Raw genomic sequence first — 26,607 nt, 5'->3', positions numbered from 1 at the left:
ACTGTGTTGGCAGGAAAAGTGGGCCAAACCTAGTTTACACATCTTTGCATATTGTTGAGGAAAATGCAATTAACCAACACAGAGGGAGGAGAGATTCAAGGCAGTTCAAATCACAACACAGTACTGTATAGATACTATAGTTACTACAGCATGTGTAATCCAGCGGATTGATGTTTGTTTTGTGCTGTTCTATCGGATTGGGTTACATCTCCGTTATTTATGTCGATCTTTGATATCGGCAGGATAAGAGATGCTGGGAAATATGGTGAATGTAATTCCATCCCATTTTCAAAAACTATGGTATGACGCATTCACAACATTTCTGATTTAAAGACAACTAATAGATGAAAGGAAGACACCCAAAAAAGCTGACAAAAGATAAATACTCACAGATACACACTGAGAGTAATTCGGCTGCCACTCCACTATCAGCAGAGATAAGCTTAAGCACTGGGGAGGAACCTTCAATTTAACATTAGCCAAAATTCAGCGGGGAGCGTCGCTAGCAACGCCTCAGATTAATGTATAATACAAAACTAATATGACTAGTCTACTCGATTCAGCAGAGATTCATGTCAGCTTCACATAAAGTATTTCCGTCTGAAAGCTTGCTGACGCTGCCTGCCTAACTCAAGAGGGATATTAAGTGTGGAGGGTTATTTACTGCCAGTAATCAGTAAATAAAATGGGAAGCATTAGGGGGCATGATTTCCAAAACAACAAATGAGCTTGTCAAAAGCTGGTGAGCTGACTGGTGGTGGCTGGAGGCTTAATGTTCTTTTTCATTACCGGCTAAAGACACGCCACCATTACCACCGGACACATTGAGAAGAATGTTGTCGAAGATGGCTGTTTTTTGGGGGAGAAGACCACCGTTGGTGGTGGGGTGGAGATCAGCAAGCCACACGGACAAACGCTGTTGCATAATTATCAGTTTAGCTCTAATGACAGCTGAGGTGGAGCCTTGGTGTAATTAGCATTAGCGGCAATGATCATTAAGGGGTGGAACTGAGTGCTAATTATCGGTTAGCGCTGATGAGCAGAGTGGGCCTATCTAGCCAACACTACGCCCCAGGACGGGGGAGAGCCGAGCCCCTCGATCATCCTGTAATGGAACAGCAGGCCTCTGAGTCCGCCAGAGGGATGGAAGCCAGTATGGAGGCGGAAACAGCCCGTCTCATAACATCACCATAACATTGCTCACTGTGCTATCATTAACAGGCAGACCGGGTCTGAGTGATCTTAAGTAGGTCCTGTAGGTATACCGCTAATCCTACTAGGGTGTTAAACCAGTTTACCCAAATATCAAATGGAAGGCCTATAATTGAATGCTGTCAAGTTGAATCTGTGTGAGCTAAAGGGCAAACTGTGCAGTGGAAAGCATGTTATTGCATAATTTGCATTGATATTCGGGGAGGAATTTGGATTCGCGAAGTGATGGATTTTTTTTTGATTTCTGCACAACCTTTTGAATCATCTTCCCTCCGCACTGATATTGCAGTCAAACTAATAAGTCAACCGTGCCAGCCGGGCTAACAAGATGGCGGCCCTGGCAGCCGCTGTGAACTGAACCGTGCCAGCGTCTGCCCTCTGGATGTCCTATACTGTAGGCTCACAGTACAGCAGCTGGCGGAGGCCTCGCAGTGCAACTCTGCCGCTATAGGCTCACTCACTGACATGCTACTCACCCCTGATCTTTCACAGTAAATCTTGATCCCGCCGAAAGAGACCGTCAAGAACACTCTCTGCTTGTGCTCCCCTTTGGAACGTGCCGAGGAAGCCATTCCCTGCAGGAGATTAAAGGAAAGGACATGTGGAGATGAAAGGATATGAGCTCAGCAAGGGAGACCGTGAGCCTTTTTTTTCTCTTCCGACTCAGGTGAGTGTGACAGTGGGAGATGGGGGTGGATATTTGGGTGGAGGTGGGGAGTTAGGGTGACAGGAGTTACATAAGGTGTGATAGGACAGAACGTTCTTTCAAGTGCCATTTCTTGAAGCTTCACTCTCAGAGGAATTCACACGTCGAATTGTGCAGCGAGTCTTATTATTATTGCGGAAGATCTTTTTTTTCTTCTCCCCCAAGCACCTTTTTTCTCTCCCTTTTCTTGAAGTAGGTTTACTGCACTTCAACGTGACATGCACAAGTGCTAGCTAACAACAATGGGGTGAGATTTGCTGACAGAATGGATCGCGCTGCTGACCGACCAACTCGCCCGACAACTTCACATATAGTGCTGACTAAACAGCCAATCCAGCCTTTGAAATGCGTCCCCCCCGCCCCCTCATGGAGTAGCTCCTCTTTTCTTATATTCTCAGCTCTAATAAAGAAAACAATTAACATTTCCACCATGTTCTACTTGACGCGACCTGTGTGCTTGACATGTCTTTCACAGAACAAAGCCTGAAGGAGGAGAGAAGAGGGGAAAAGAGGAGCGCAGATAAGAGGAGAAGAAAGAACTGACTTCTCTGCTGAATACATTTGACAAACCTGCAGGCCCAGTAGCGTTAATGAGCGGTCAACCTCTTCTTTACATCCATTTTTATTTTTTCTTATAAGGATTAGCTAATATTTAAACCCCAAGCCATAACAGGTCACATGAATCATCCAGCTCTGCTTCTGCACGGAGACATTAAAGGAGGAATATCCTCTCAATACATAAATGTACATTTATAAGGGAGAAAGAGGACCTTAAGGGATGAAGGGAGTTTACAAATGGAAAGGGTAAAGAGAGGAAGACAAAGAACAGAACAAGTAACAGGGATAAGGAAGAGATGAAGTAAGTGAGAGAGAGAGAGAGAGGCGGGAGGGCGGGAGAGTCGATGGAAGTTGTCAATCAGCAATCGGCTTCCCCATTTGGTGGATTAGTCCTCAAGGCAACGAGAGGCAGCTCAATAGAGACCCCGTCCCCTCCTCTATCCCCTCTCCAGATCATAGCAGGTCTGTATCGACTGCTCCATTGAGTGTAACTGGCGAAAGCCGGTGACTACTGGAGTCATATGGAGGGCACTGCTGAAATGTCAGAACGAGGCGGGGAAAAAGTTGTTTTATTGGACATATCCCTTGGAATGGATATGGGTGATGAGAGGCTTTGCCTTCCAGCTATCCTGCTCTACTCATGGGGCTTCCCACACATTTAAGCTCCAGCGAAGTGTGTGAGAAGATACTTAAAAAGCCATGCATACACGTTCTTTTTTGGAGGAGAATTTATCCCGTAGCCACCTACTGCAAAGATGCTTATGTGCTGCTTTTTCCCAACAAAGAGAGTGATAAGTACTTCCTTCCTTTCACTGTGGAGCCAGTAAACATAGCTGGCATTTAAGAGGATACAGAATAAACTTTAGAAAAGAGGAAGCAAACTATTTCTGAGTAATATGTCATTTATCTTGATAATTGACTGTTAGCTAAACCCCTACGCGAACAGCAATTGTCCAATCATAACGTAGCAACCAGGTCTGTTAAGATTTCTCCTCAGCAGTGTGCGTTTGGCTTTACAGCAATATCCAACATTTACATCTGCACAACTAGTTTCAGCTTTGCCTTCTGGTACACTGTACTGTCTGTATCAAGTGCAAAATTAAGTCCACTTTTACATCATTTTTGTTTTAAAACAAAGCTGAAAACATGGAAAAAGCTGGAGGTTTTTTTTTCAAACCACGTCCTAAAGCGTATGCTAATATAATAAGGTTACATCCGCTCGCCTCAGTCGTCATTTCAACTGATGAAATTGATGGTATCTGTTGAAAAAACAACTGTTATCAAGGTAAATGCTTCCAGTGCGAGAACAAAAAAGTAGTAAGTACATTTCAGCACACTCACTTCAATATAAGTTCAAGAATACTCAATCCTCTCATCCACAATCAATAGTATTCAGACTTTTTTGACCTATTTTACTTGCAACATTCTGTCAAGAACACTGACTAAAAGATAATCTGGGTCACGTTATCACAGTTTGCATATGTGCTACAAGTATAACGTCGTGGACTTTGTTGCAAAAATAGTAGGCTGTGACTGACATGATAAAACATTCAAGAGGCAGACATATGGGGGGGGGGGGGGGGTGCAGTCAAACGCTAAAAAGGGAAAATGTACTACTTAAGGGATATATTGCTTTCAGCATCTGAACATAGGAAGCCAGTTTGCCTCTAAGGTCAAAAGCATGTATGAATAAAGAGAGCAGCCTATTAGAGGGAAAAGAAAGTACAAAGCTGCTACTATTTTACAAAAGATATAAACCCAACCTTACAGTAGCTCCATGACTAAGGGCTACCAAATAATATGGTTGGACTTTTATTTGTTCCGTCTGGTCAGGTCTTTACAGAGCTTCAGTGAGTCATACACGGGACAAGACAGCTCCCATGACTCATTCAACTCACAATACAGAATGTCTTTTCCAAATCTGACGGTGATGAGTGAAGTCCAAACGCACGTACACACACACACAAACACACATACACACACACACAGACAAACAGACAGAAGTCTGCACCTTCAGCTTCATCATGGAGTCCTGGCACAGCTTGTCCCCACGTGCCGCTGTCACCTCATCAATCCCGATCAGCTTGGCCTTGTAGCGCACGCCATCTCCACGGAAACGCTTAATAAGCCCCGCCTCACTGCGGTCCTGACCTGCGGCGGGAGAGCAAAAGAGAGGACGAGAAAGAAGAGGAGAAAATGAGAGCGAGTGATTACAGGAAGCAGGGATGTGAGCTCAACTGAACCCTACAACTTTAGCATCATGCCCTGCTTGAGGTATATCTGGTACTCTCTCTCTCTCACTGTGTGTGTGTGTGTGTGTGTGTGTGAGAGAGAGAGAGAAAGTGGTATAAATATTTATGGAATAGGAAATGCAGAATGAATTGCAAATTAACAGCAGTGAGCAAAGATTGAAAGAAAATTGAACTTGAGATTGGAAATGAAGCTGGAGGTGGACTAAATGAGAAAACAACTGGAACATTGAGGACACACTGCCATCACCCATTGCAGGGCATTGTGGGGCATTCACATTGAGAGCTCGGGTGGAAGGTTACGAGGTGGTTGAGGGGCGGGGGGTCTCGCACTCCTACGTCTCGCCCACGCCCACAGTTCCCATGGGTGCTATTGGTGGTGACAAACCAGCTTGAATGGCTGCTATTGAGAGGAATCATCTCGGTCCAGCGGTCACCCATAATCCACCAGGCCCTCCCTGGGTGATGGATGTTGGGGTGGTGGGCTGGTGGTGTGAGACAGGAAGGCATTTACAAATGTGTGTGTGGCTGGCCTTGGGCTTTATAATTTCACCCCCTCAATTCTCCCGCCCATCCCCGTTGCTGATTATACATTCTGTCAATCTCTGCGACTGCCCCGACACCACCTTGACACAGACACCTTTCTCATTTTTATGTCTCCACGTTATCTGTCGTCGCGCTGTTTCTTATGATGAGGGTGCAAGCCTCAAGCGCCGTCTCAAGCTCCTCCAGTGTGTAAACAAACCCTTCGTAACCTCTGCCGGTTTCGTCAGCCTCAAAACAGCGTTTACTGCTGGATTTACATGACGAGATAGCGGGATTTCAAAAATCAAGGTCACCCTCACCTTTGAGAATTCAACAGTTTTCAAGCCCCTCGCACACTCAATTCTAGGTCAAGAGCCCGAACAGTACAATCAGTTAACGGCACAGTTAAGTGGCCGGCTAAGCTGTGTGCCAGAAGAGAAGAAGGTGTAATATGCCTAACAGAGACTGTCGGGCCGCACTCAAAGACAGTATTACAGCAAAATGACCTCATTCCACCCAGAAACACACAGTATCCATCCCTGCTACATCTAACACGAATGACATTTCTTCTTCCATCTCTGCAATTTCCAAGGAAAAATCAAGAAGACATTTTTTTCTTCTTCTTTTTAAGTGCAAATTAAGTGGCTTGTGCAAATGGGGGAAAAAGCGTGTTTGAATGCAGGCACTTGTCTTGGCTATGCATACCCTCTCACTAATTCATGAGGGAACAATTCTCTAAAGGAGGGAGGGGGGGGTTGATGATGCTAAAGTCATTAAAGTCTCTTTGCAAGTGAATGTCAAATCTGGTTCTAATTCAGACTTGTTTCAAAGCCAGAGGATAATGAGTGTTATATACAGCCACCGTGTTCCTCTGAACATTAACCAGTTTGGCATGCACACGGCAACCATGTGGAGAGATTACTATTCCCACTTTGATGACAAACTCACTAAAAAGACAAGCGGTATGAATTGCTATGTATGTGCCGTTGCTTAAACCCTGCAGGACAGAGGGCGGACTCCTACGATAATTATTGCTGTACCTCATTCAACCTATCCCCCATACAGTGACTGGGGCCTATTCATACAGTATTTTGTATTCCATCCAGATTTTACTGACTCACACACTAATGTAATGTAAAATGCATGCTGCTCCAGTTGCATTTTAAACACGAACGGTCCAATTCAGTGCAGCTCTCTCGGATGAGCTTTAACCAGATGTTCTGTGCCATTTGTTTCTTTACATAGAGCTCCCCTAATAACACTTCAGGAGAGATTTAGAGGTTTATGCACAGATCCTCAAAAAAGTAGGCCTTGCATACCCAATGAGAGTCTTGACACAGTGGCATAACTCGTACGCTACGTGCTCTGGGTTCAGAACAAGACAAGCGAGTGTGCTGTATTTGAAAACTGAAGAGCTGCGGGGCATGCTGTTTCATGTTGTTACTTTTACTGTAAGAAAGGAGAAGAGAGAGGGAGAAGGTGCGTGTGTGTGTGTGTGTGAGGGGGGGGGGGGGGGTGACACATATTCCTCTGGCTTTCTGGATTTACAATTACCCAAGGTTGAATGGTCCTCACAATATTTCTGGCCCATACGCCTGACGTTCATAATTTGTCTGACAGAGGGCTGCCTAAAGCATGGTCAGCGTCTAAATGTATCCTACGCATAGGACAACATGCCTGCCATTTGGCCATCCTGGTGGTCTGAGATGCGTGCGTCCTAGGTTAGAATCCAGCAAGGGACCTTTTGCACACTCTCCTCCCCACAACATTCCCCGTTGCCACAACATTTCAATGTCTTAATAAAGCCATAAAATAGCCAAATCTTCGAAAATGGAGCGAGAATTTCACAGCCAGGACATCAGAGCGCCTCAAATCAAACGCTACCCTCATCCACCTGACACAGGCAGGCCGTGCACCAGTACCATGCAGAGAACAATTACTGTTTGCCTTGCTCCATACTGTTTCAGGGCTCGTCTCTGATCACAGTGTTGCATCCTCCTCCTTCCCACACTAGAATGGGGACAGTGAAGAGACAGATGGCAACAGATGGAGAGTCAGAAGTGCCCCTCCAGATATAAGGACTTGGCAACAAGGAACTTTTTGTTGGGGATCTGGGCATCGAGGCAGCTTAACCTTTGAACCGTTCTGAGCGTGTATCTGTCTCTTCCTGTCAATATCCCCGGAGGTCCACACACGCAATGTATTGAGAGGCGATGCCTGCTGAGTCATGTGGGCGCACCTACATGCAACGTACAATGTCAACCGCTATAAAAGATAAACACTATGCATGTCCTTTCAGCGTGGAGGGGCTGATGATTTTAAGCAGCAGCAAACTGAATGATGTCTGAGGAAGGCAAATCTGTCCCTGCCATCTGCCTCTCCCATGTGCACGAGATAACTTCCATCGGGCGACACACACTTAGAAACACTAACAGCAGCAGGCGTTCCCTTGTCCTACCCACACGGATGTCAAAATTCCTCCATCCAACTCTGGCCTTACACAACAGATTGAGATTTTGGTTTTAATGACTAATCGTTAAAGCAGCCACGGAGTTAATGAGGGGCATTGTGCACATTGTCAATGCAGTGGACAGACCATGGAGTCACACGCAGGTATTGATGTGCGCTGATTGGTGAGATCATTCTTGAGGTCGGGGCTCCACAATGACGCTATTATCACACTCACGGTGAAGCAGTAGGACGAACAGTTGGATGAGCCTACCAGGATATGATTTGGTCAAATGTGGGAAATAGTTTTTCAATAGGGTGAAATAGTGACTATTTGTTCTGCCTCTGACAATCTTTGCAAATCAATGCCATGCATTTAGTGCGAGAGGTGACTTGATCTTTTTGGCCTCCCTCCGTCTCTTTCTCTGTCCATCTGCCAGCGACTCCGTCCTCTCTTTCAATGTCTCTCTGTGCACTTTCCTCGCCGCTATTTTTGAAATGGATTCATTTTTTTTTTTGCACACAGATTACAGTGGGAGAGCAACAGTTGCTATGGAGATGGAGCAAAGGCAGGCATGTTGATGGATGGAGGGAGCTTTGACTTTACCATGACAGCCACAGTTTGCTGCTGTAAATGATTTTTTTTTAAAAAAAAGAATGAAAAGAGCTATGACTTTCCAAAAATGAAACAGAAGATAGTTGGTTCAGTATCACCCTAACTGCTCTGAAATACATTATTTAAGAGAATTAAGCAGCACATGCATTAAACGATGAAGCTGGAATTAATTTTTCTAAATATCAACAAATCCCATGAAAAGACCAAAACCCACAATAACTGTATCCTTCTAACGGGTGTCTGTGCAGACATAAATCAACAGAATTGGGCAATACAATATTCTTGAGTGACAAATTATCCTGACGCGATAACATTTTGTAACGGATCAAGTTTTAAGTTCAGTACATTTTCAATCATTTTGGTAAATAAGCTTTCTGGCTTGTTGTTGGTTTGTTGAGGAGACTGCTCTTATATTTGTGCATCACACATAAAGCTAAAGGCTTGAGTGTTAGCTTAGATTAGCATGAGTAAACAGGGAGCCCCGCCATATTGACAAGACTTCAGTCCACTCCACATTTTCAATTACTTGCCCAACAATGTTAAATGAACTACACTGTTGACTAAAGCACATGTTTCTTTATGGCAAGAACACTGTCATCATAGTGGAGTTTGAAAGTCAAGTCTCATATAGCCCATTATACTGCTCAACTAGTTAGTCCCGTTTGAGTAACAAATGCGAAAAACTACAGATCTCTGCTGTTTAAGAAAATGATTTGCGGCCATCTTTGCAATGCTTAAAAAAATGTTTTAAATAAAACCAAGATGCACATCTTCCCGGGGGGTGAACGTAACAATCAGGGGAGGAGAATTCAGACACACTTACACGTGCATGGTTTGGGTCTTAGAAATTATTGCCACGATGAAAAATATAAAATAACAGCAATCTTATCTTTTAAACCACACCAATTTCTTGGTTATTTGCTGCAGCGTCTGCGCCATATGAATATATAGAGCTTTGTCTACATCCATGCCCGATCAACCTGATCCTCGGCAGTGTCCTTCACCTGCTCCCCAGCCTCCTCAAAAACACCACAAGCTGCGCTGCATGTATTTATGATGCCCCATTTCCATTTATATGGATCTAAATAGCGTCCTTACTGATTGTGACAATGGCCCCTGCAGCACATGTGATTAACACGATACAGTCAGGGGCTGATAGCTTTGCACTGATAGCCCGCCACATGGCCACGTGTGTAATAGCCTCCCTCACTCTGCTCTCCTCCTCCACTTAACTCAAATCAATGGGCCCTCCTCCAGCCTGGCCATTTATCTGAGCAAGCCGACAGGGCCAGTGAAACAGCCACAGAGGACCCGGCCCAGCGGCCTCGTTACAGCCAGCCCGCAGAAGTCAGATTTACTGGACTAGCTGGAGTGGCTTTATTCATAGTCGGAAAATGAGTTAAAAAAAAAAAGAAAAGAAATGAAGAGAGGCAGGGCCAACGAGAAAGCACACTCTCCTGGCTCACTCCCCCTCCCTGTGGATCTCGTTCTTTCTCCCTCTCTATCTCCTCTTCTTTTCTCCCCCTTAGCCATTTCAATCCCATTCCAATCTCCCAGAGAAGTTACATAGAAAGCCTCGTCCTCTTACATCACTTATGCTGTTCATCAAAGCGACAGGGTGTGAATTACCCCGTCCATGACACCTAAATCATGGCGCTACCATACCCTGGGGCTACATGGAATAGCTGTTACTACAGCTGGATCTTCTCAGCGAACTTGACTGAGAGAGGTTTTTATCCATGTGGTCCAGCTTTACTGAGCTCCATCCAAACATGATTTTAAGTTACATTCGCTTCCTGCCAAACACAAGGAAGCTGGCAGTTTCCCATTTTGTCTAGACTCCACTGCTTCAAGTCGTCTTCTAAATACTTTTCTTCAACGTCATATATATATCTATATATATAGATATATATACAGACAATGTTTCTTACACGCAACTACATCACAGAATAGTAATGCTTTACTGAGGCAAAGTTAGAGAGTTTGCAAAGCATAACGTACCTTTGATCCTCCTGGACTCCTTTCGCTGGCTGGTTTTGACACCCGGCTGGAGCTCGGCCTCCGCTGACATCCTCCACTGCTGGGTCCCTTGTCCTGCTCACAGCAGATCCACCATGGGTTAGCAGCACACTAGCTAATCCTTCCAACTCCCAGTGTCCGATTCCCCCACACTCCAGTCTTTCTTACAGCCGCTCTTTGGTGGAGAAAATCTCATTCAAATCCATGACGACATGTCTGGTACTCCTCAATAAATGAAGATCCAGCATTGATGACGACACTCCGTCACTATTGGCCCATGGTGTTTGAGGATTGCTGAACCACACGTGAAAAGATGGTTGGATTATGAGCTGTGTGATCCTCTCGAGGGCAGCCTCACATGAGATTTGACATCTTCTGGAGTGTACCTGAGTTCTCTCCTTGAAGGTCAAGTATCACATGATCCAGTGTTGCTCTTTTCTGAGGGTCCACCTATTACTCAGGAGTAATTCCCCCTGGGGGAGACTGCAACATTGATTGAATCAGATATTGTTCTTCAGAGTAGGTCAGGAGTAGATATTATTCTTTGGTCCTTCAGATGAAGTCCGACAGCCCATCGCAGTCACTTGCTCCGAGCCCTGCAAGGCGAGGAGACAGGGATGACAGTTGATGTTACGTTGGAGGTGGTTTAAAAAACGGAAAACAAATAAAAAGACATCTCCCTTGATCAGTCGTTACCAAATAATTTAAAATACAAAATGGCAGGCAGCAATTTAACAAATCAACAACAATGTTATTATCTCTTCTGGATCATCAATTCTTAACGACAGCAGCAAATACGTGCTGTTCAGTGCCCACCCATGAAAGAGACCAGTGGCGAAATGTTCAGCCCTCTTGTTTTATGTACAGCTGGCCAGTAAATATAGAATATTAAAGCATGACCGATGCTTCTGTGCATGCAAAGTTCATTTTCAGAAGATGGATTGTTACTTCTCACGGCTCAGACCGACGTCAGGAGAGGAAGTGTAGCGAAGAGCAATGAATGACAGGCTGTTTCAATGCAAACTGTGTTGGCAAACTTGGCACAGTCGTCTATAAACTGGACCCTCCCCACCCCCCGCATTGTGTTTTAATGCCCTTGAATCATCCACCGCTAACACGGGGCCGTGCCAAACTGGCACCGTGGCTGGCACCACTTCAGTTGGCATGGTGATGGGCCATTGTTGGAGAAAGAGGCCTTCATCCTACAACGGCCTGAAAAGAGCTGCAGCACATTGAGCACCAGGCACACATTACCCTGTTTGACATTGTTTGACATTGTGAGTCTGTGTGGTGAGAATGTGAAATGTTCATTTTCAATTAATTTGAAGATTTTGTGTTATGATAATCTACCTTTTTTCTTCAGCAACCATGCATCTTCCTGAAACTTTCAGTTGCAAGAGAAAAAAAAAAAAGATTTGGAGACGTGACTTATTTATGGATCACTCAAATTAGAAAAAGCGTTTCATCTCGCTGACTTTTTGCCCATGAGACAACGCTCCAATGTCGTGTTTAATCTAGATAATCCACAGACCTCAATGTGTAATGTGGAACTATTCTTATGAAAAACCTTTTTTTTTTTAATGTTTTGAGCACCCGAAATGGAAATCCATTCACCTCCACTGTATTGTGGCGGTAAAAATCTCAGAGACGGATCTTCAAAAACTGAGAATATAAAACTGAAACGAGCTGGCTTTACCAAAACAAAATTTAGGGAACTTTGTCTCCATGTGGGTTGTCTTCAGAGGTATTTTTGTGATCCCGCAGTCATCCCAAACTTTTTACCCAACTCGACATTTAAACGCTATACTTCCACATCCTGAGTTGGCGACCGTCGAGGAATCATCTAGGAACACACAGAGTGCTGAGATTCATAAATGGGGCCACATGACTATCACTAGAGGTAAGTAGAACAATATTTGTATTGCAAATCAGGTAAGACAAACCTTCCAGACAGACATTTCTCAGCGCATCGATGCATAGCTTTGTGCATTCCTGTATGTTTGCATAAACGTCTCTCTCTACAGCTGCATCCTCTTTTTCCTCCTGCAGACAAGTCCTTCAATCCTGCCATTATTCAAAAATGTACTTTGGTGTTAGGACACATTTCATTTCCTTTAAAAACAGGTAATTGCGGGTAGCCTCATCACCTCCATTGACTTGTGCGTGGCTGTCTAGACCATGTGTCGCCCCTTATGAGGCAGATCATGTCACCCAGGTCCAAGCAAAGGGGAAATCTCCCCATAAGTACGTCTCAGTCAGAGCCTTAGAGTGCCAACGATGGAAGAGGTATTTTCCATGTCACAAAGAACCTTATCAGAATGTAATTTTCATTACCAATGAGGGAGATATGCCTCATTGTATTAGACGGAAGAGCGATTTAATGTGATGTACGGCTGCTTGTCAAAACCAATGCTATCTAGGTCACCCAGACTCCCCAATCTGCTCTGTGTTTTAACAGCTCCCAGTGTCTCTTATGATTTGGGTCAGAGTTAACGAGCATCACGCGTTTCTCCAGCTACTCTCAACTGTTAGGGGATGTCAGAAAACCCTTGACAAAAGCCATACGTTATTTATTAATTTGTTCATTTTAGTGCTAGCTCTCTCAAATGCAAAGAACTTCCTTGAGGGAAGTCAATTTCATTTCTGCTTGCATTTCTTCATTTCCTTCCACCAACCTGCCGCTGTCTTTGTCTGCGTCTGCCAGCATTTCACAAATCATCTCTTGAGATGTTTGTTTCCTGCTTGCGTCAGACTCTTTAGCCCGTAACCGCCTTATTGAACAAAAACAGGCGAGCCTGATGTATGGCAACCCTCTCTTCCTTTACATTAAGCACATCAATCATGTAAGCCATTGATTTTTCAGGACAGGATTTGACTGGAGACCTTCTCAAGACAAACTAGACCCCCTGGGCAACATGCAGGTCTATCTTGTCTTCAGTGTAGTGGGATGCATGTGATCTGAATCCTTTTCATTAGGAAACATCATGCTTTCTTTGTTGGTTAGATCAGTTTGTCAGAAAAATGCCTGTAACTTTTAGTGAGTCAAAAAAACTCGACCAGCCACGTTGTAAATGGGCCTCATGATCAAAAACAACAAAGAGTGCAGTTACTGCTTTCAGCTCTTTGAAAGCATGTAATTAATGCATACACTACAAAGGGGGAATTTGCTTGTCTTTATAATTTTGTTGCAATGAAATGAAAACTATAATTTAGATTTATGTTGCGGAGAGACAATAACTTGTAATTTACAACAATAACATAGTTTTTTCTTCCTCGGTGCCTCCATGGATGAAAATGACGCATTCATTTTGATCCGATTTTCAGTCGTGTTTATTGTCTCCGAACTATAATGGGCAATCACTGAGCACGAGTTAATTTTTAAATCAGATCATTCTCAAGAGTTTTTTTTCGAGCTCCAGCATTCTTGTAAGTCACATTTCCCCCTGAGACCGGTGTTTAATAGACTGCACAATCAACCTCATATTGTGAGACAAGCCTCCGTGCATCCTGCCACCGATGAGTAACAAAGGTTGAACAGCCATCTATCACTGGATATGGCCAATTACACCTCCATTCACTGTGGTCCCGACGGAAGGAGCAGTTTGTGCGCTCCAGTTTGCATGTGACTGCTGAGAAGTGGGAAAGGCCCCCCCCCCATCCCCCGGACCATCTCCATCTCTTCCTGGCCAAGGCTGGCATGGCCGGGGGCTGGTGGTAGGTTTGTTCGACAGACCGGCTTTGGCACCTTGCGCTGGTCATCTTTGTTACAAAATGCCCCCCAGCTTATGGAGTGGGACACAACTGTCACAACCTGGCCAAGCACAGCTCCTCTGAATAGCCCTGCTGTTTTACCTTGTGTCACCTATGGCAGCAATGGCCGACCGACTACTGCGTTAAACTCTCCCTACCTAAAGACTTTAATCTGCATTGTTGTGTTTTACGTTCCAGGGTTTGCCATTTTATTCTATTATGGCTCTTATCGCAGCCTCACATCAACAAAAAGGTTGTATTATGTGGCCTTACAAGTGGCTAATAGCACATACGACGTTAAAACAGACATGTTACGCTGCCAAAACAGTTGCAATTCAGTTACATTTTCATGAACTGAAAACATACTGTGAAAGGATTAAAACTGTCAGACAAAACACAAACAAACTGTGGTGTTATCATATCATAAACTCATGGTTACGATATTTACTGAGGTGATAAATGAAGTGAGAAGAAGGGCCACGTTCTCATAGACTTCTATACAATCGTGCTCATTTTTGCAACCAGAGGAGTCACCCCATAATGGCCATTAGAATGAAGTACATTATTACCAAGCTTTCTTCTCGCACACATATGAATACAATTGACATAAAATAAGCAGATTAAATGAAGACAACTACTCTGTATTGACATCATACAATAAACTAAACCATTCCTTTTGATTTATCTGAGGTAAAGCTGAAATATTGTAGCCAAAGAAGGTGAAGGACCTCTCCTTACTTCTCCTCCCCCTCCTCCTCCTCCTCCTCCTCCACTCTCCTGGCCTTCCAGGGGGAACTGATAGCCTCTGAGCTCAGGCTGTTCAGCCACGGCCCATTAGTTCACCTCATTCTGACAAGATAGAGGGCCTCTGACGATGGAACAGTCAAGTGTGGAAACGGGGGTGAAGGGAAGAGAATACATACAAAATATTCAGTTTGGGCATTGAAGGCACTCTCATTTACTTTCTGAGGGAAATAGAGGCCTCATCACTTCAGGTTCAGCGGCTACAACTGTAAACTAAATAAGCCGGGCCACACAGTTGCTTGGCCGTGCAGATTTATGTTAGCAGAGGCCTTGGAGCCGTGCATTGAGTAAAGGCGTGGCTCCATGGCCGGGCAGTGAGGAGCTGCCCTCTGAAGTGCTACTGCATTATCTTTTTTTACCAGCTCAGCTGCAGAATAACTGGGCCCAATTTAGACGGAAGAAGAGGGAGGAGGAGAGGATGGGGGTGGGGGTGGGAGAGGGGTGGTCTCTTCAAGTCTGAGACATGACATAAATGAACAAACACCCTCGTACTCGCACAGCCGAGGTCTCGAGATGCAAATATTAATGGGGTTTATTTTGAAAGTTTGCATTTCTTAGGCTGCTTATGCCGCTCTAACAGACATATTCAGGCTAATAAAGTGTCACTAGCTCCCTATGGTGACAGTAAACAATAGCATGAAAACAAGATACATTTCCTTCCTTGTATTCATCTAATTCCACCCACCGCATTCAGCTGGTCTGCAAACATAGCCGGTGTGAGACTCTTGGACCCCTCTCACGACAGTTAATTGGCGGATCTGTCTCTCCAAAACACCTCCTCCAATGTCACGCCGAGGCTTCCCCGAGGAGTCTTTAATTCACTGTTGATTTGGTTTGTTGTTGTGCTGTGTCTCAGTGTCTGACCAGTGTGTTAAAACAGGCTATTTACCACATTCGGTGGGAGAGAGAACTGGACGGGCTCCAGAAGGCCTGGACAAACACTGTGTCTTTTCTCCTCCTGCCTCTCTTTCCTCTCATTGTGGTTTGCTCAGTATTTATCATTTTTAATCTCCACTGCCTTTTTTTCCCTCTCTCTACTCTTTCAATTTCATCTTTATATCTTTTTTTTTTTCCCTCCCTCCCAGCGCTATTCTCCCCTGCCCTCTTTTTCTTTGTCTCCCTCACTTGCAACATAATGCCTGCTTGTGAAAAGAGGTTGAAGCATGTGTTATTTTGCTGCCACCCCCAACCCATCCTTCTTTTGTGAGCGACAAAAGAACTGTGGATACCTTGGTCTGGTCATTATTTCATGCGGGTAGTAATTAATGAGACAGTTAGTGTTGTTCCTTCCCTCTGTGTTCCCTTTGTACTAAACAAATAGCCAAAAGGTATCCTCTTTAATTGCACATGGGTCATGGATATAATTAAGATAAGCAAGCAGCCTCTTTATTAAACTCGACTTTAAACATTGTTTTCATTACTTGTTGTTTTGACAGTAATCATGTCTGCAAAGACAGACATTTGATTCATCAGCACTGTCGACAGGCAATATGACCATCAAACGCGACTGAGATTCAGTGGAGGGGAGATAAAAGTTGCCATGATCAAAAACGCTGAGCCAAAAACATTACCTGCAATCTGTCAGACAACATTAATGAAGCTGAAGGGAAACACTGGACAGCTTCTTTTAAAAAAAAAAGGGAACCTTTTTGTTTTTCTACTTGCTTTCACACTGTCTTATTGATGTTGTCATGGTATGACATATAGCGCACACAGTGTGTGACTAGATTAACTTAATGAAATAAAATGAGAAAGCAGTGTGATTTATTCGGAACTCACAAAAGTCAAACTTTAGGTTTTTGTTCCTAATTACTGTCATTTTGACCGAATGGAGCTTATAAGAGACGGAGAGGGGGGTTTAATGAAAATCTATGTGGAATATAGTTTTTCTTTTTGATGAAAGGAAAGTAGTCTGATTTATTTGGAGGAGCAAGGGAGGGTGTTTTGAGTATTTTTCCTCCCCTGATTTGTAATTCCTTTCAGCTTTCCCTTGAGCGGCACATGGCCGCTGCCAGAGCCCCGTTCATTGACTCACTGTGGTCAAAACTGTTCAGTCACTAGCGATTGGCTGGAGTAAAACATTTAATGAACAGGACTTAGATAAACACACTATTCCATGTTTGCCATACTTTCTAATTTGCGATTTAGTGAATATTTTAAAGATTATTGTTCCGTTGGAGTATAAAATGGCACCAATATGCACTATTTGTCAACTCCGTTTTGGTCTCCATCTTCTTCTGAGGGAAATATGCAGCTCTTGAGAAGTTAAATGTTCCTCTATGTGCACCAACCAGCCGCTGTCTGTGTCTGTCTGCTGTTTGGTGCTGAGCAGGAAGTGGACAGAAGGAACACTGTCAGCCCAAAACAGCAATAATGAAAGTGGTGAGTGTGAACCAAGACAGTAAAGTTGCAGGTCGGACACAGAAACAGTAAGTTGAAACTCACTACTCAGCCTTGTAAAGCTGCAGATTCAGCCCGTAATTCTCTTTAGTTTTATAGGAGTAATCTCTTTCACACTGTCACATTATTTTCACATCTTTTGTTTAATTGTTTTTATGAAATATAGCTTATAACAACTTCTTTTACCAATTAAAGTGTTACCTTATTGTATGGTATTAGAGAGAAATATTTTTTGCTGGGTTTTGTTTGTTTGGACGGTTTGTTAACATTTGAATAAAGCTGTTGAGTACAATAATAAAGACCAAACGTATTTGTATATCAGAGAAAAGGGTGAATATCTTGGATTTGTGTCAAGGTTGTACACAATTCAGATGTGACAAATCCTCCAACTATCTTTCTCAACCGCTAGAAAAACCCCCACAGTTCGTTAGGGTTTACTGTCACACTGCTGCGTCTGGCAGAAACACGCCTGAGAGAAAATAAAGGAGTGACTGACATTACAGGGGATTACATGACATTAGCATGTGTAACACTTCTTGCTGTGATAAAGCATGCAGGTTATTCGGTTTACTTTCATGACACTACTAGTTTCTTGCAGGCCGCTGTAGACATATTTAAAGCACAGACACCATTTTAACTACAACTCTTGGTAACATCCCAATTAGTGGCATTTCAAAGTGATGTTATTTAGTTATTGCAGCGGTAGTTATCATACTTTGCACAAAGTACTTTTAACTACCTCTTCGTTTCTCTTGAGGGTGCCTTTGTTCTACCTAGACTCCTCCCACTGCAAAGTAACAAGTATCTTGTAAAACTGTACACACACACACACACACACACACACACTCTCACACACACTCACACATTAACTGTCTATTCCCATGACTACAATATGGTAGGTGCTGGTGTAATTAGTAGATCTCCCACCACACCTCAACGTCTCTCATTAATCTCTCATGAGTGATTAGGCTGCTGAGACGTATGGAACCACGGGAGGTGTGAAGCCGGGTGTGAAACTGTTGTCATCTCATATGTTATCGCACTCCGGAGACTGGGAGGATTAAACCACGCCAGACACAGCCCATTGGCAGCTAATCATGCCACTAATGATAAGTGAAATATTCCACTGCCTCTCATTACAATGCCATCCCAAGGTCAAGATCGCGCGCGGATCGCGAGCACACGCAAAGCCGGCGCCACTGTTGCTTCTCCAGTTGTTAATGTTGTGTTGTGTAAACTCTGGAGCAGGGGCCGAAGCACAAGCCTGAGTGAAGCCTTTTGAATGTGACACTCGACGGCTGATTAGAGCAAAACATCAGGGTAGCCTCCAACTGTGACGCTCTGATGAGATGTGATCTAAAGGGCCTCGTCAGAAGACGTCATGCTGACCGCTGTTGCCGTGCCAGATGCTTGTCGCTCAGTGCAGCGCCACATCAAAAATATAGAATATGTTCCCTGCAGCGATCGCTGAGTGAGAGATTCCCCCAGTTACGGGTACGAAGTTGCAAACGGGAGCAAGTGCAATTACTCAGCCGAGGCAGACATCAGGGAAAATCAAATGTCAGCAGCCATTAAAAGTGAAATATTCATTATACATTTTTACTCACATGTCAGATTCCACAATTCAGTTGATTGTCACAGAGGTAAAAATGGCTTTCTGCCTTCTTTATAATGAGGATAATAATAATGCATTAGATAACCAAAACCATAAATGTATGTTATTTCCTCATACGGATTAATGTAATGCCTGATTTATACTCCCGCGGCTGCGAGGCTGCTTGGATTAAATTCAGAGGCAATGCTGTTTCTTTTTTTCAAATGGAGGAAGTCTCATGGTTTTGTATCACACGCGAGTTGTGTAAGGCAACAAAAGCGCTTGGGTTCAGGTTAGAGAATCGCGACAGTGTCTTCTGCTTCAAATCACTATACTGTTATTTGCAGACATGTTCTGTTTTGGATATTTTGTGATTTGGCAGATACGTTCCTCAATATGCGTCATGAAGAGATGCCTGCAGTTTGTAGCTAGAGGAAGTTTTGGATTTACTTTATCAAAACACTATATATTTTTCATGCTTGTTTTCTTTTCCTACATCTCTACAGTGTCGTAATTGAATAATGCAATGAAAGATAATGGACTGTTTTGCTGATGGCTTACTGGTAATCTACATACACTCAGTTGCCAGTTTATCCTGTTACACAAAGCCAAAACTAGTGCGGTCTGATACAACCTCAAATAAATCCTACTGCCATGATGGTTGTATGGCTATGTCACAGGATGCACTTTTGTGGTACTGTTTGATTGTATTGCATTACTCTGACAGGAGTTTCTTATATTGTATATCCCTAAAGGGAGAATACATATCATATCAGAAACACTATAACACCACTTCCTCCCCAGATTTGACCATAAAGTTGAATCAACTTCCGCCTTTCAACAGTTTCATTGAAGAGATGCTTCGGTTGTGTGCGATTGAATAAGCATTTGCTGTCATTTAATACTTGATTACTCCAAACTGTAGAAGATCCAAACAGGGGGAACGCAATGTACTCAGTAAGAAAAAAAACATGAATCAGGGGATGTGGAATCACATGAGAATTGAGTTTGAGAGCTCCTCTAGGCTGAACTAAACATCTCAATTACCTCCAGGGGGTTGAAAAAGCACTGCAGTAAGGAGATGTGGCAGATACAATATTTGAATTGACTGTCAGTGGGAAAAACTCCTGTTAAGCTGATATTTGATTACATATTTTATACAACACAGACACAAATACATGCACAGATGCATCTCAGCTACTGTAATGCCTTCTGCTGCCAGACCGCCACACTATTAGAGTCATCAGCCGGAGCCGCTGTCCCGCCTGGAGGGGGAATAGGTTTGCAGAACGGGCCGACGGGGATGAAACCGAAAGGACCTCACGACTCGGAGGTGATGAATGCTCCGCTGCTTACGGAGCCTCCCGTAGTGCATCTGTGAGAGCAGATGAATGGGGAGGAGAGGCTGATAAATTGGGTCACATGAACGTAGCGTTTCTGGGTAATGCGGTGAAAACGCTGGAGGAGTGCAGTTGGGTGGCTGCACGTGCCTACAACTGGGGCAGAGCTGCGCCAACTTCACTCGATTTCCTTTTCCTGGCTCCTCTGGCATTATTGAAAAGTTACGCTTTCAATTTGCAAAAACATCCTTTGCTTTTTTTTCATGCCGTGAACTCCTGCAGTCAACAGCTGACACAAGATTCCTCCCTGCGTATAATCCCATTATTTTTTTTTAAAGTCAGTCAGTGAAGTGTTTCTGGAAAATTCAATGTTAACTCCGAAAAATTGCAGAAAATTTCCGAATGGTCTAAACAATTATTATTAGCAATATGTTTGTCTCGGTGTTGCAGGTTATGTCTCCGCATGTGTTCCTCCTTGTTATGACCTCTATATGTGTTTCTACATTCTGGGGGAAAAAAGCTCCTTTTTGAGTGTTTAAAATCAATATCTCTGTCTTCAAGCTTCCTGTTTAACCGTTCAAGGTTTCTGATGACTCATCTCTTTCAGAGATGGATACATTTATCCAATCAAATGGGGTTTCGGATGACTAACCAAGCAGCCCCAATACCTCCTGATCTATTGTTGCAGGTGAGGGAGGTGGGATGGATGCCAACAGTCCTTTGCAACTTCGTAAAGGTCAGATATTTTTATCGCAAATTAGCAGCATTGGCTTGAAAAAAATTGGTAACAGCAATTATTAACACAGTCATACCACATGCCAGTTTATGTGTGTATGTATATATGACAACACATCACATATCTGGAGAGCAGTGTGCACGCTCTTCTCTTCAAGACTGCGCTCTGCTCTCATCCAAATTCATTAATTGTGGGTTGTGGGAGAGTTTGATTGGGCGCTGGGGGTACGGAGGACGGGGCGAGGGTCCTTTACCTTGGCACAGATAAGAAGACAAACTAGATTCGAGGGCGGATAGATCTTGTCGGCGGCGCATGCCGCCTCTTGGCAAGCGAGACAAAGTCGATATTGAGCGGGTGGGTGTGTGTGTGGGGGGGGGGGTCTTCCTTACCTCCTTAGATTTACAGTATCTAGAGCTCCACAGCCTCATACTTCAGTCGATGGATGAGCATTTCATACGGAGCCAACTGGCGCAACATGAGTTGAGCTGAAGGTCATTGTGACTCATTCCCAGCTCGGATGCTGGGTGGCTGGAGACAGAGCCGCTAAATCTTCACTACTGACGAGCTTTAATAGTACAAAGACGATGCTTGTGTAAAAAGGAGCAGACTGTTGCTCTGCGCTGGTTCTGTACAGCGCTGGTGCGACGCACATGAACAGACTGTGCGGGGCCACAGACAGTTGAGAGTACAGTAGTAGGGAGTGGGTACAGATTGCTGTAGAACCTCGAGGCATATGGCAGGGCGCCCCATGCCTCCCAGCTAATTGAGTCCTAATGAATCACTGGTTTGGCATGCGACATGTCCCTTGTGATGGCTGGTGTCATTGATGCATTGGAGATGCCCAGTCCTCTGGAAGTGAAACGGGCAGTGAAGGCTGAATGTGGGAGGCAGACCGACACTGCTGGCTTCACACTGAACACTTTACTCACTCACCAGATGTTACAGGTCAAGGCACGGAGATTACGAGCTACCCGGCTCCACACAATGGAAATAATTGTTTGATGGGCTGGCAATTCATTGGCCCATTTGATTCCAGTAACACTCTATATAGCGGTGGGGTCGCGGCCTCATTGTCAACTCCTCAGGGTCAGTGCAATAAGAGAAAACCGTCAATGGGGCCTGACTACTGTTTTAGCAGAATTAACCTTCTGCTAAAACATATATATTTACAGATAAGGTCATCGGATTTAAACTGGGCAATTAGGCCACGCACTGTATTAAAGGATAACACAAAACGGAGTTCAATCAAATTTAAGAGCAGCAGATACATCAATACTTTTCGTGTGTGTGCATATATATATATATATATATATATATATATATATATATATATATATATATATATATATATATATATATATATATATATATATATATATATGTCATTGATAAGTAGATTTGAGTTGATGGAAAAAATAATTAGCTTTGTTTTCCATTAGCAATATTATTATTCAGATAAATCACACTTATTATTTTTCAGAATGTTAACATATAATTCAATAATAATAACTAAAGTGTACTGTGATAACGTTCAATGCATTTGTAAACAGAGTGGTCCCACTGCCAACGGATAATGGAGAGAATGTAATGAATTGATGTGTAACAAGATATGAATGGAAATAGAGTTGCAATTTACAGCCACATTATAAAGTAAAAAAATGCAGTTTGATGTGAAAGATGATATGTTGTATTCTGTGGAGACTGGATTCATTTTTAGAAGTGTGGGCCTATTTCCAATTGTATTACTGAAACAGGTCCATCTAAACATATTGGAATGGAAATGCTCATATAAACATTTTCCAATTTCAGACTTTATATTTTGCACAACCTCTTATTGATGTGAGTGAGACTGAGTAAAAACTAAGAGTTGTTTTCATTACGTGGCCTTGTGTGAGGTCTGTCCAAATGTAATGATTTATTCTTTGCAGGAAGATGTTTAGGTAAGATATTAATATTTTCTGAGACATGCTTTTTCGCTTTTTTGCTGAAAGTCACGTGAGAAGCTTGATAGCATTGTCATGACGTTACACTAAAATGGACAGCATAGCTTAGCATAAAGATGGCAGGAAACAGGTCGCCTGGCTCTCCAAAGGTAAGACAATCTGATAGTTTATGTGAAGCTCACTTATTATAACTCTTATATTGTGTGTTTAATCTGTATAAAAAAGTGTAAAAAAATACTTTTTTACAAGCTATTTCAAGGCCAGAATTATATACAGTAATAATCTAACCTCCGTTAAAAAGCAAAAAGATTTTTGTAGGGATTCTTTTTTTTTTAATCTACTCTTGACAAGACAACGAATAATAGTGTTTCCCAAACTGTCAAACTTCCCATTGTGGAGCTCTGAGTTACTTTTCTTTTTGCTACTTAAACTGATTGTTGGAGTTTTTGCTTCTGACACATTTGGTTGCCACCATGCGCCCTCCCCGTTGCACTCTCAACTTCAGATGCACCTGTCATGTTGATTACACCCCCGCGGAGCATGTGCACCATTCAGCGTCCTGCGTGCACTGCTATCTGAGCAATCTTCACCTTTTGTTCAAATGAGGCAGACCAGATCCCCTCCGACCTGCCTGTGGCCAGAGGCCACGTCTTCATTAATGAGTAAACTGGATGTGCGAAGGCCACCAGCAAAATGATAATCTCGCAAGCTGGATAAAACTATGTTTATGAAAGATTTAGGCCACTCCGACAATCATGTGTTTAATGCTGCAACGCTACGTTGATGTCGGAATAAGCCCCGTTCGTTAGATGCATTATCTCAGAGCACTTGGGGAGATCTTCAGGGAATTCAAATTGAGGTAGTGCTCCTGCAATATGAAGACAAACAACAAATGTGATAACACACAATGCTTTCAGCATGACAAAAGGCAGGGGGTGACACAAAAGGACCAGAATGTCAGGAGTGCAAGACAACAACCAGCCCAAAATGCTGTCGCTGCTTTGTTGTAATTGTGCTGGGATAACATGAGGGGGGGAAAAAAGTAACCGAACCACGTTCAGCATTCTACAATAATTGCAAAAAAGGGAAAAGCATTATAGTCTTAATCGGATAAGATATAGCTCACATATCCACTCGCTGCTTTCGCTGTCAGGAGCTAAATTAAGTGTCTCGATTCCACTGGGAGACCCAACAAAGACGCCTTTACTGGAGAAGTTAATGCTCTCTAGTGTTTTGTTCAGCTCCATCTTAAGCCCCACAACTCACACTGGGCTGCAGAGAACTCTCTTGTGACAACTGGAAATTGTACGGCGTGTGTGCGTGCGTGTGTGTGTGTGTGTGTGTGTGTGTGTGTGGGAGAGAGAGAGAGAGAAAATGTGTGTGTGTGTGCATAACACATGTGTCCTACAGTCAAGCCAGTGAGTGCAGCTTAGGATCTGTTGCAGAACATCCTCTGTAAGGAGATTACTTTGGGCAGTTTGGTCGATTGGCAGAAGTCGGCGATGAACTTTGGCACCAGTGTCAAAACACCAATGGCGACCTTTGCTTACATCCCGCCGAGCCGCAACATAAACACGACTTGTGCTCATTTGAGCCAACAAGATCGAGGCAAGCACATTATTTTTTTTTTTTTTCACCAGCAGCTTGTTGTATAGCTGCTAGCTGTTTTGTTACTGCTTTTCCACAGCAACAGTCAAGGCCATTTTCCATCTCGGCCTGCTCTTGCATGAGCACTCAAGCAGCAAACACAGGGCATCGTGATGGACATCTGGTCCAGGACTGAATTGCGCATTTGAACCGGTCATGTTGGCTCATATTCAGCTTTACCCAGGGGGATTCCAGTTTTAAAAGGTTAAAAAATATTGAAAGTCGTGGAAGGAAGGGGTTAACCACTCCTGAATGGTCCAAGATTACTAAGTGTTTTTGCAAATCATATCTCTTTTTTTCAGTTTTGCAGAGAAAACAGAACTCAAATGAGATTTAAAAAAAAATAAAGTCGTGAATACTTTAGTGCTGGTTGGCTCCTGGTAATATTATAAAGTGAATATGGTTGTAAGTCCATAGGTACCTATAACCGACGATAGAAAAGTTGAATCCAAGCGTATTCAACGCAATACTAAGATCATCATAGGCCAATGAAATCCACCTCATGTGTGCGCAACTGCTCGCTCTGACGCATTTGAGACACCCTCCACCATAGACGGTTCCGCAATCAGCGGGATTGTGTGTGTCCCCAAAGTGACCCAATGAACGTGAATGATGATCACCAAAAGGACTCGCTCTCCTCCAGGCCTGTGCTGGCTTTGGAGGCAGACTCGGGCTCCAGCGCAGCCGGTCGCGCCAGTGCCGCTGCGCCGCGCGCTCGCATCCAGCCATCCATCCACAGGTACTCATCCCCCCCCCTCCCCCCCCCCAATGCAGCCTCGCTGAGCATTTTCTAACCGTTTTCTGAGCACCGGTCGATACATGTATCAAGAAATGCGTCATCATTCACTCATTCACTCAGCATCAGAGCCGGTTAAACACGCAGCCGTTTGAAGATGACTTACTGCTGTTGCAGCAGGACATCTCTTCATTTGAATATTTGTGGAGGGAGAGAGGTGGGGGGGAACAGACGTGGCGGAAAAAAAAAAAAAAAAAAAGCTTTTCGCTTTTTCCTGGAACATGTCATCTTATAAAGCAACGTAAGCCACACATGGAAGTCCAGTCAAGCTATCGTAATGAATTCAAAAACGTGATGTCCATTTCAAATTCGTGCGCAATTCAATGTGGGACAGCGGGTTATGTGACAGGCGACCGGCGTTTGCGCTTTAAAGGACTCCACATTCAAATCCACCAAAGCACCATCGATGATCTTCCCCGCGAGCTCATTTCTCATCTCGTTTGTTTCATTTTTTGATCTCATTCGTTTCATTTCCATCCCATATTTGACTGTTTCTCAGTCATCCACAGCGGACTGTTCCGCAACCCATTTCCGCATCCTATCCATAAATCTTGACTTGTCGCGGAGCTGCCTCGCATCCTTAATCAGCTCTACAGTTCCACAGTTTTTAAACACTCCCGTTAATAGAGGAGCCCCGAACTGAGATGTCACTCACCTTATCTCAGTGGCTGTTTCTCTGGAGTGTCCCATTTATCCGTTTTAATCCACATCTGTGTCCCCTTCATTTGAGCGCTCTATTTCCCCCCCAATGAGCGAGAGAGACCGGGAGAGAGGGAGAGAGCGTGTTTAAGAAAATCCATTTGTTAATTCCATTTCCAAGGTGAAATCACATTGCCTCGCTCTTTACATGTTCAGCATTCTTCCGTAATTCTAAGATCCCGTAAAGCTCGATCTTGTTTTATTTATTTTTTTTTCCCTCCCTTCTCTCCAGCTCTGAAGTTGCCTGGTTACCCCTGTTTCTCATTCAAGGAGGCTGAGGGCTGCATGCAGCGGCCAATCATAGCAGCAGCCGGAGAGATTAACTATTTCTTGGCTCCACTATTCTAGACTCGGGCGAAAATGAGGAGAGTGGGCGGGGAAACTGGGCCCCCGGTGACAGAAAAAAAAATTAAAATGCATAGAGAATAATGTAGAGAGAGAGAGAGGGGATCCGTTAGAGGGAGAATGTGTGGAGGGGAGGGCCGATGGGGGGGGGGGGGGGGGGATGGAGGGGATTAAACATTTTCGAAAAATAAAGGATTGGGGAGAGGAGGAGGGACCAGTT

At 43.8% G+C, this 26,607-nt stretch overlaps 1 protein-coding gene across 3 annotated transcripts in view; it reads right to left on the bottom strand.

Moving 5' to 3' along the window:
• Window positions 1–26,372, bottom strand: part of dab1b (DAB adaptor protein 1b) — a 39,663-nt gene extending 13,291 nt beyond the window's left edge. For 2 of the 3 annotated variants that reach the window (XM_068604927.1, XM_068604935.1), the window contains exons 1-4: window positions 25,999–26,372; window positions 10,316–10,929; window positions 4,488–4,627; window positions 1,689–1,787 (exon numbers count right to left, since the gene is read on the bottom strand). In XM_068604927.1, coding sequence (XP_068461028.1) covers window positions 1,689–1,787; window positions 4,488–4,627; window positions 10,316–10,385 — 309 coding nt within the window. In that variant the 5' untranslated portion in view covers window positions 10,386–10,929; window positions 25,999–26,372. Of the gene's footprint in view, window positions 1–29; window positions 122–1,688; window positions 1,788–4,487; window positions 4,628–10,315; window positions 10,930–25,998 lie in introns of those variants that run through there. The other variant, XM_068604946.1, reaches the window with a different exon arrangement.
• Window positions 26,373–26,607: the final 235 nt, after the last annotated feature.

The sequence above is a fragment of the Clinocottus analis genome, unplaced genomic scaffold (assembly GCF_023055335.1).
Source record: "Clinocottus analis isolate CAN_PGR_092001 unplaced genomic scaffold, fCliAna1.0.p SCAF_11, whole genome shotgun sequence".
NCBI classification, from domain to species: domain Eukaryota; kingdom Metazoa; phylum Chordata; class Actinopteri; order Perciformes; family Cottidae; genus Clinocottus; species Clinocottus analis.
This window is presented reverse-complemented; position numbering and strand designations above follow the sequence as displayed.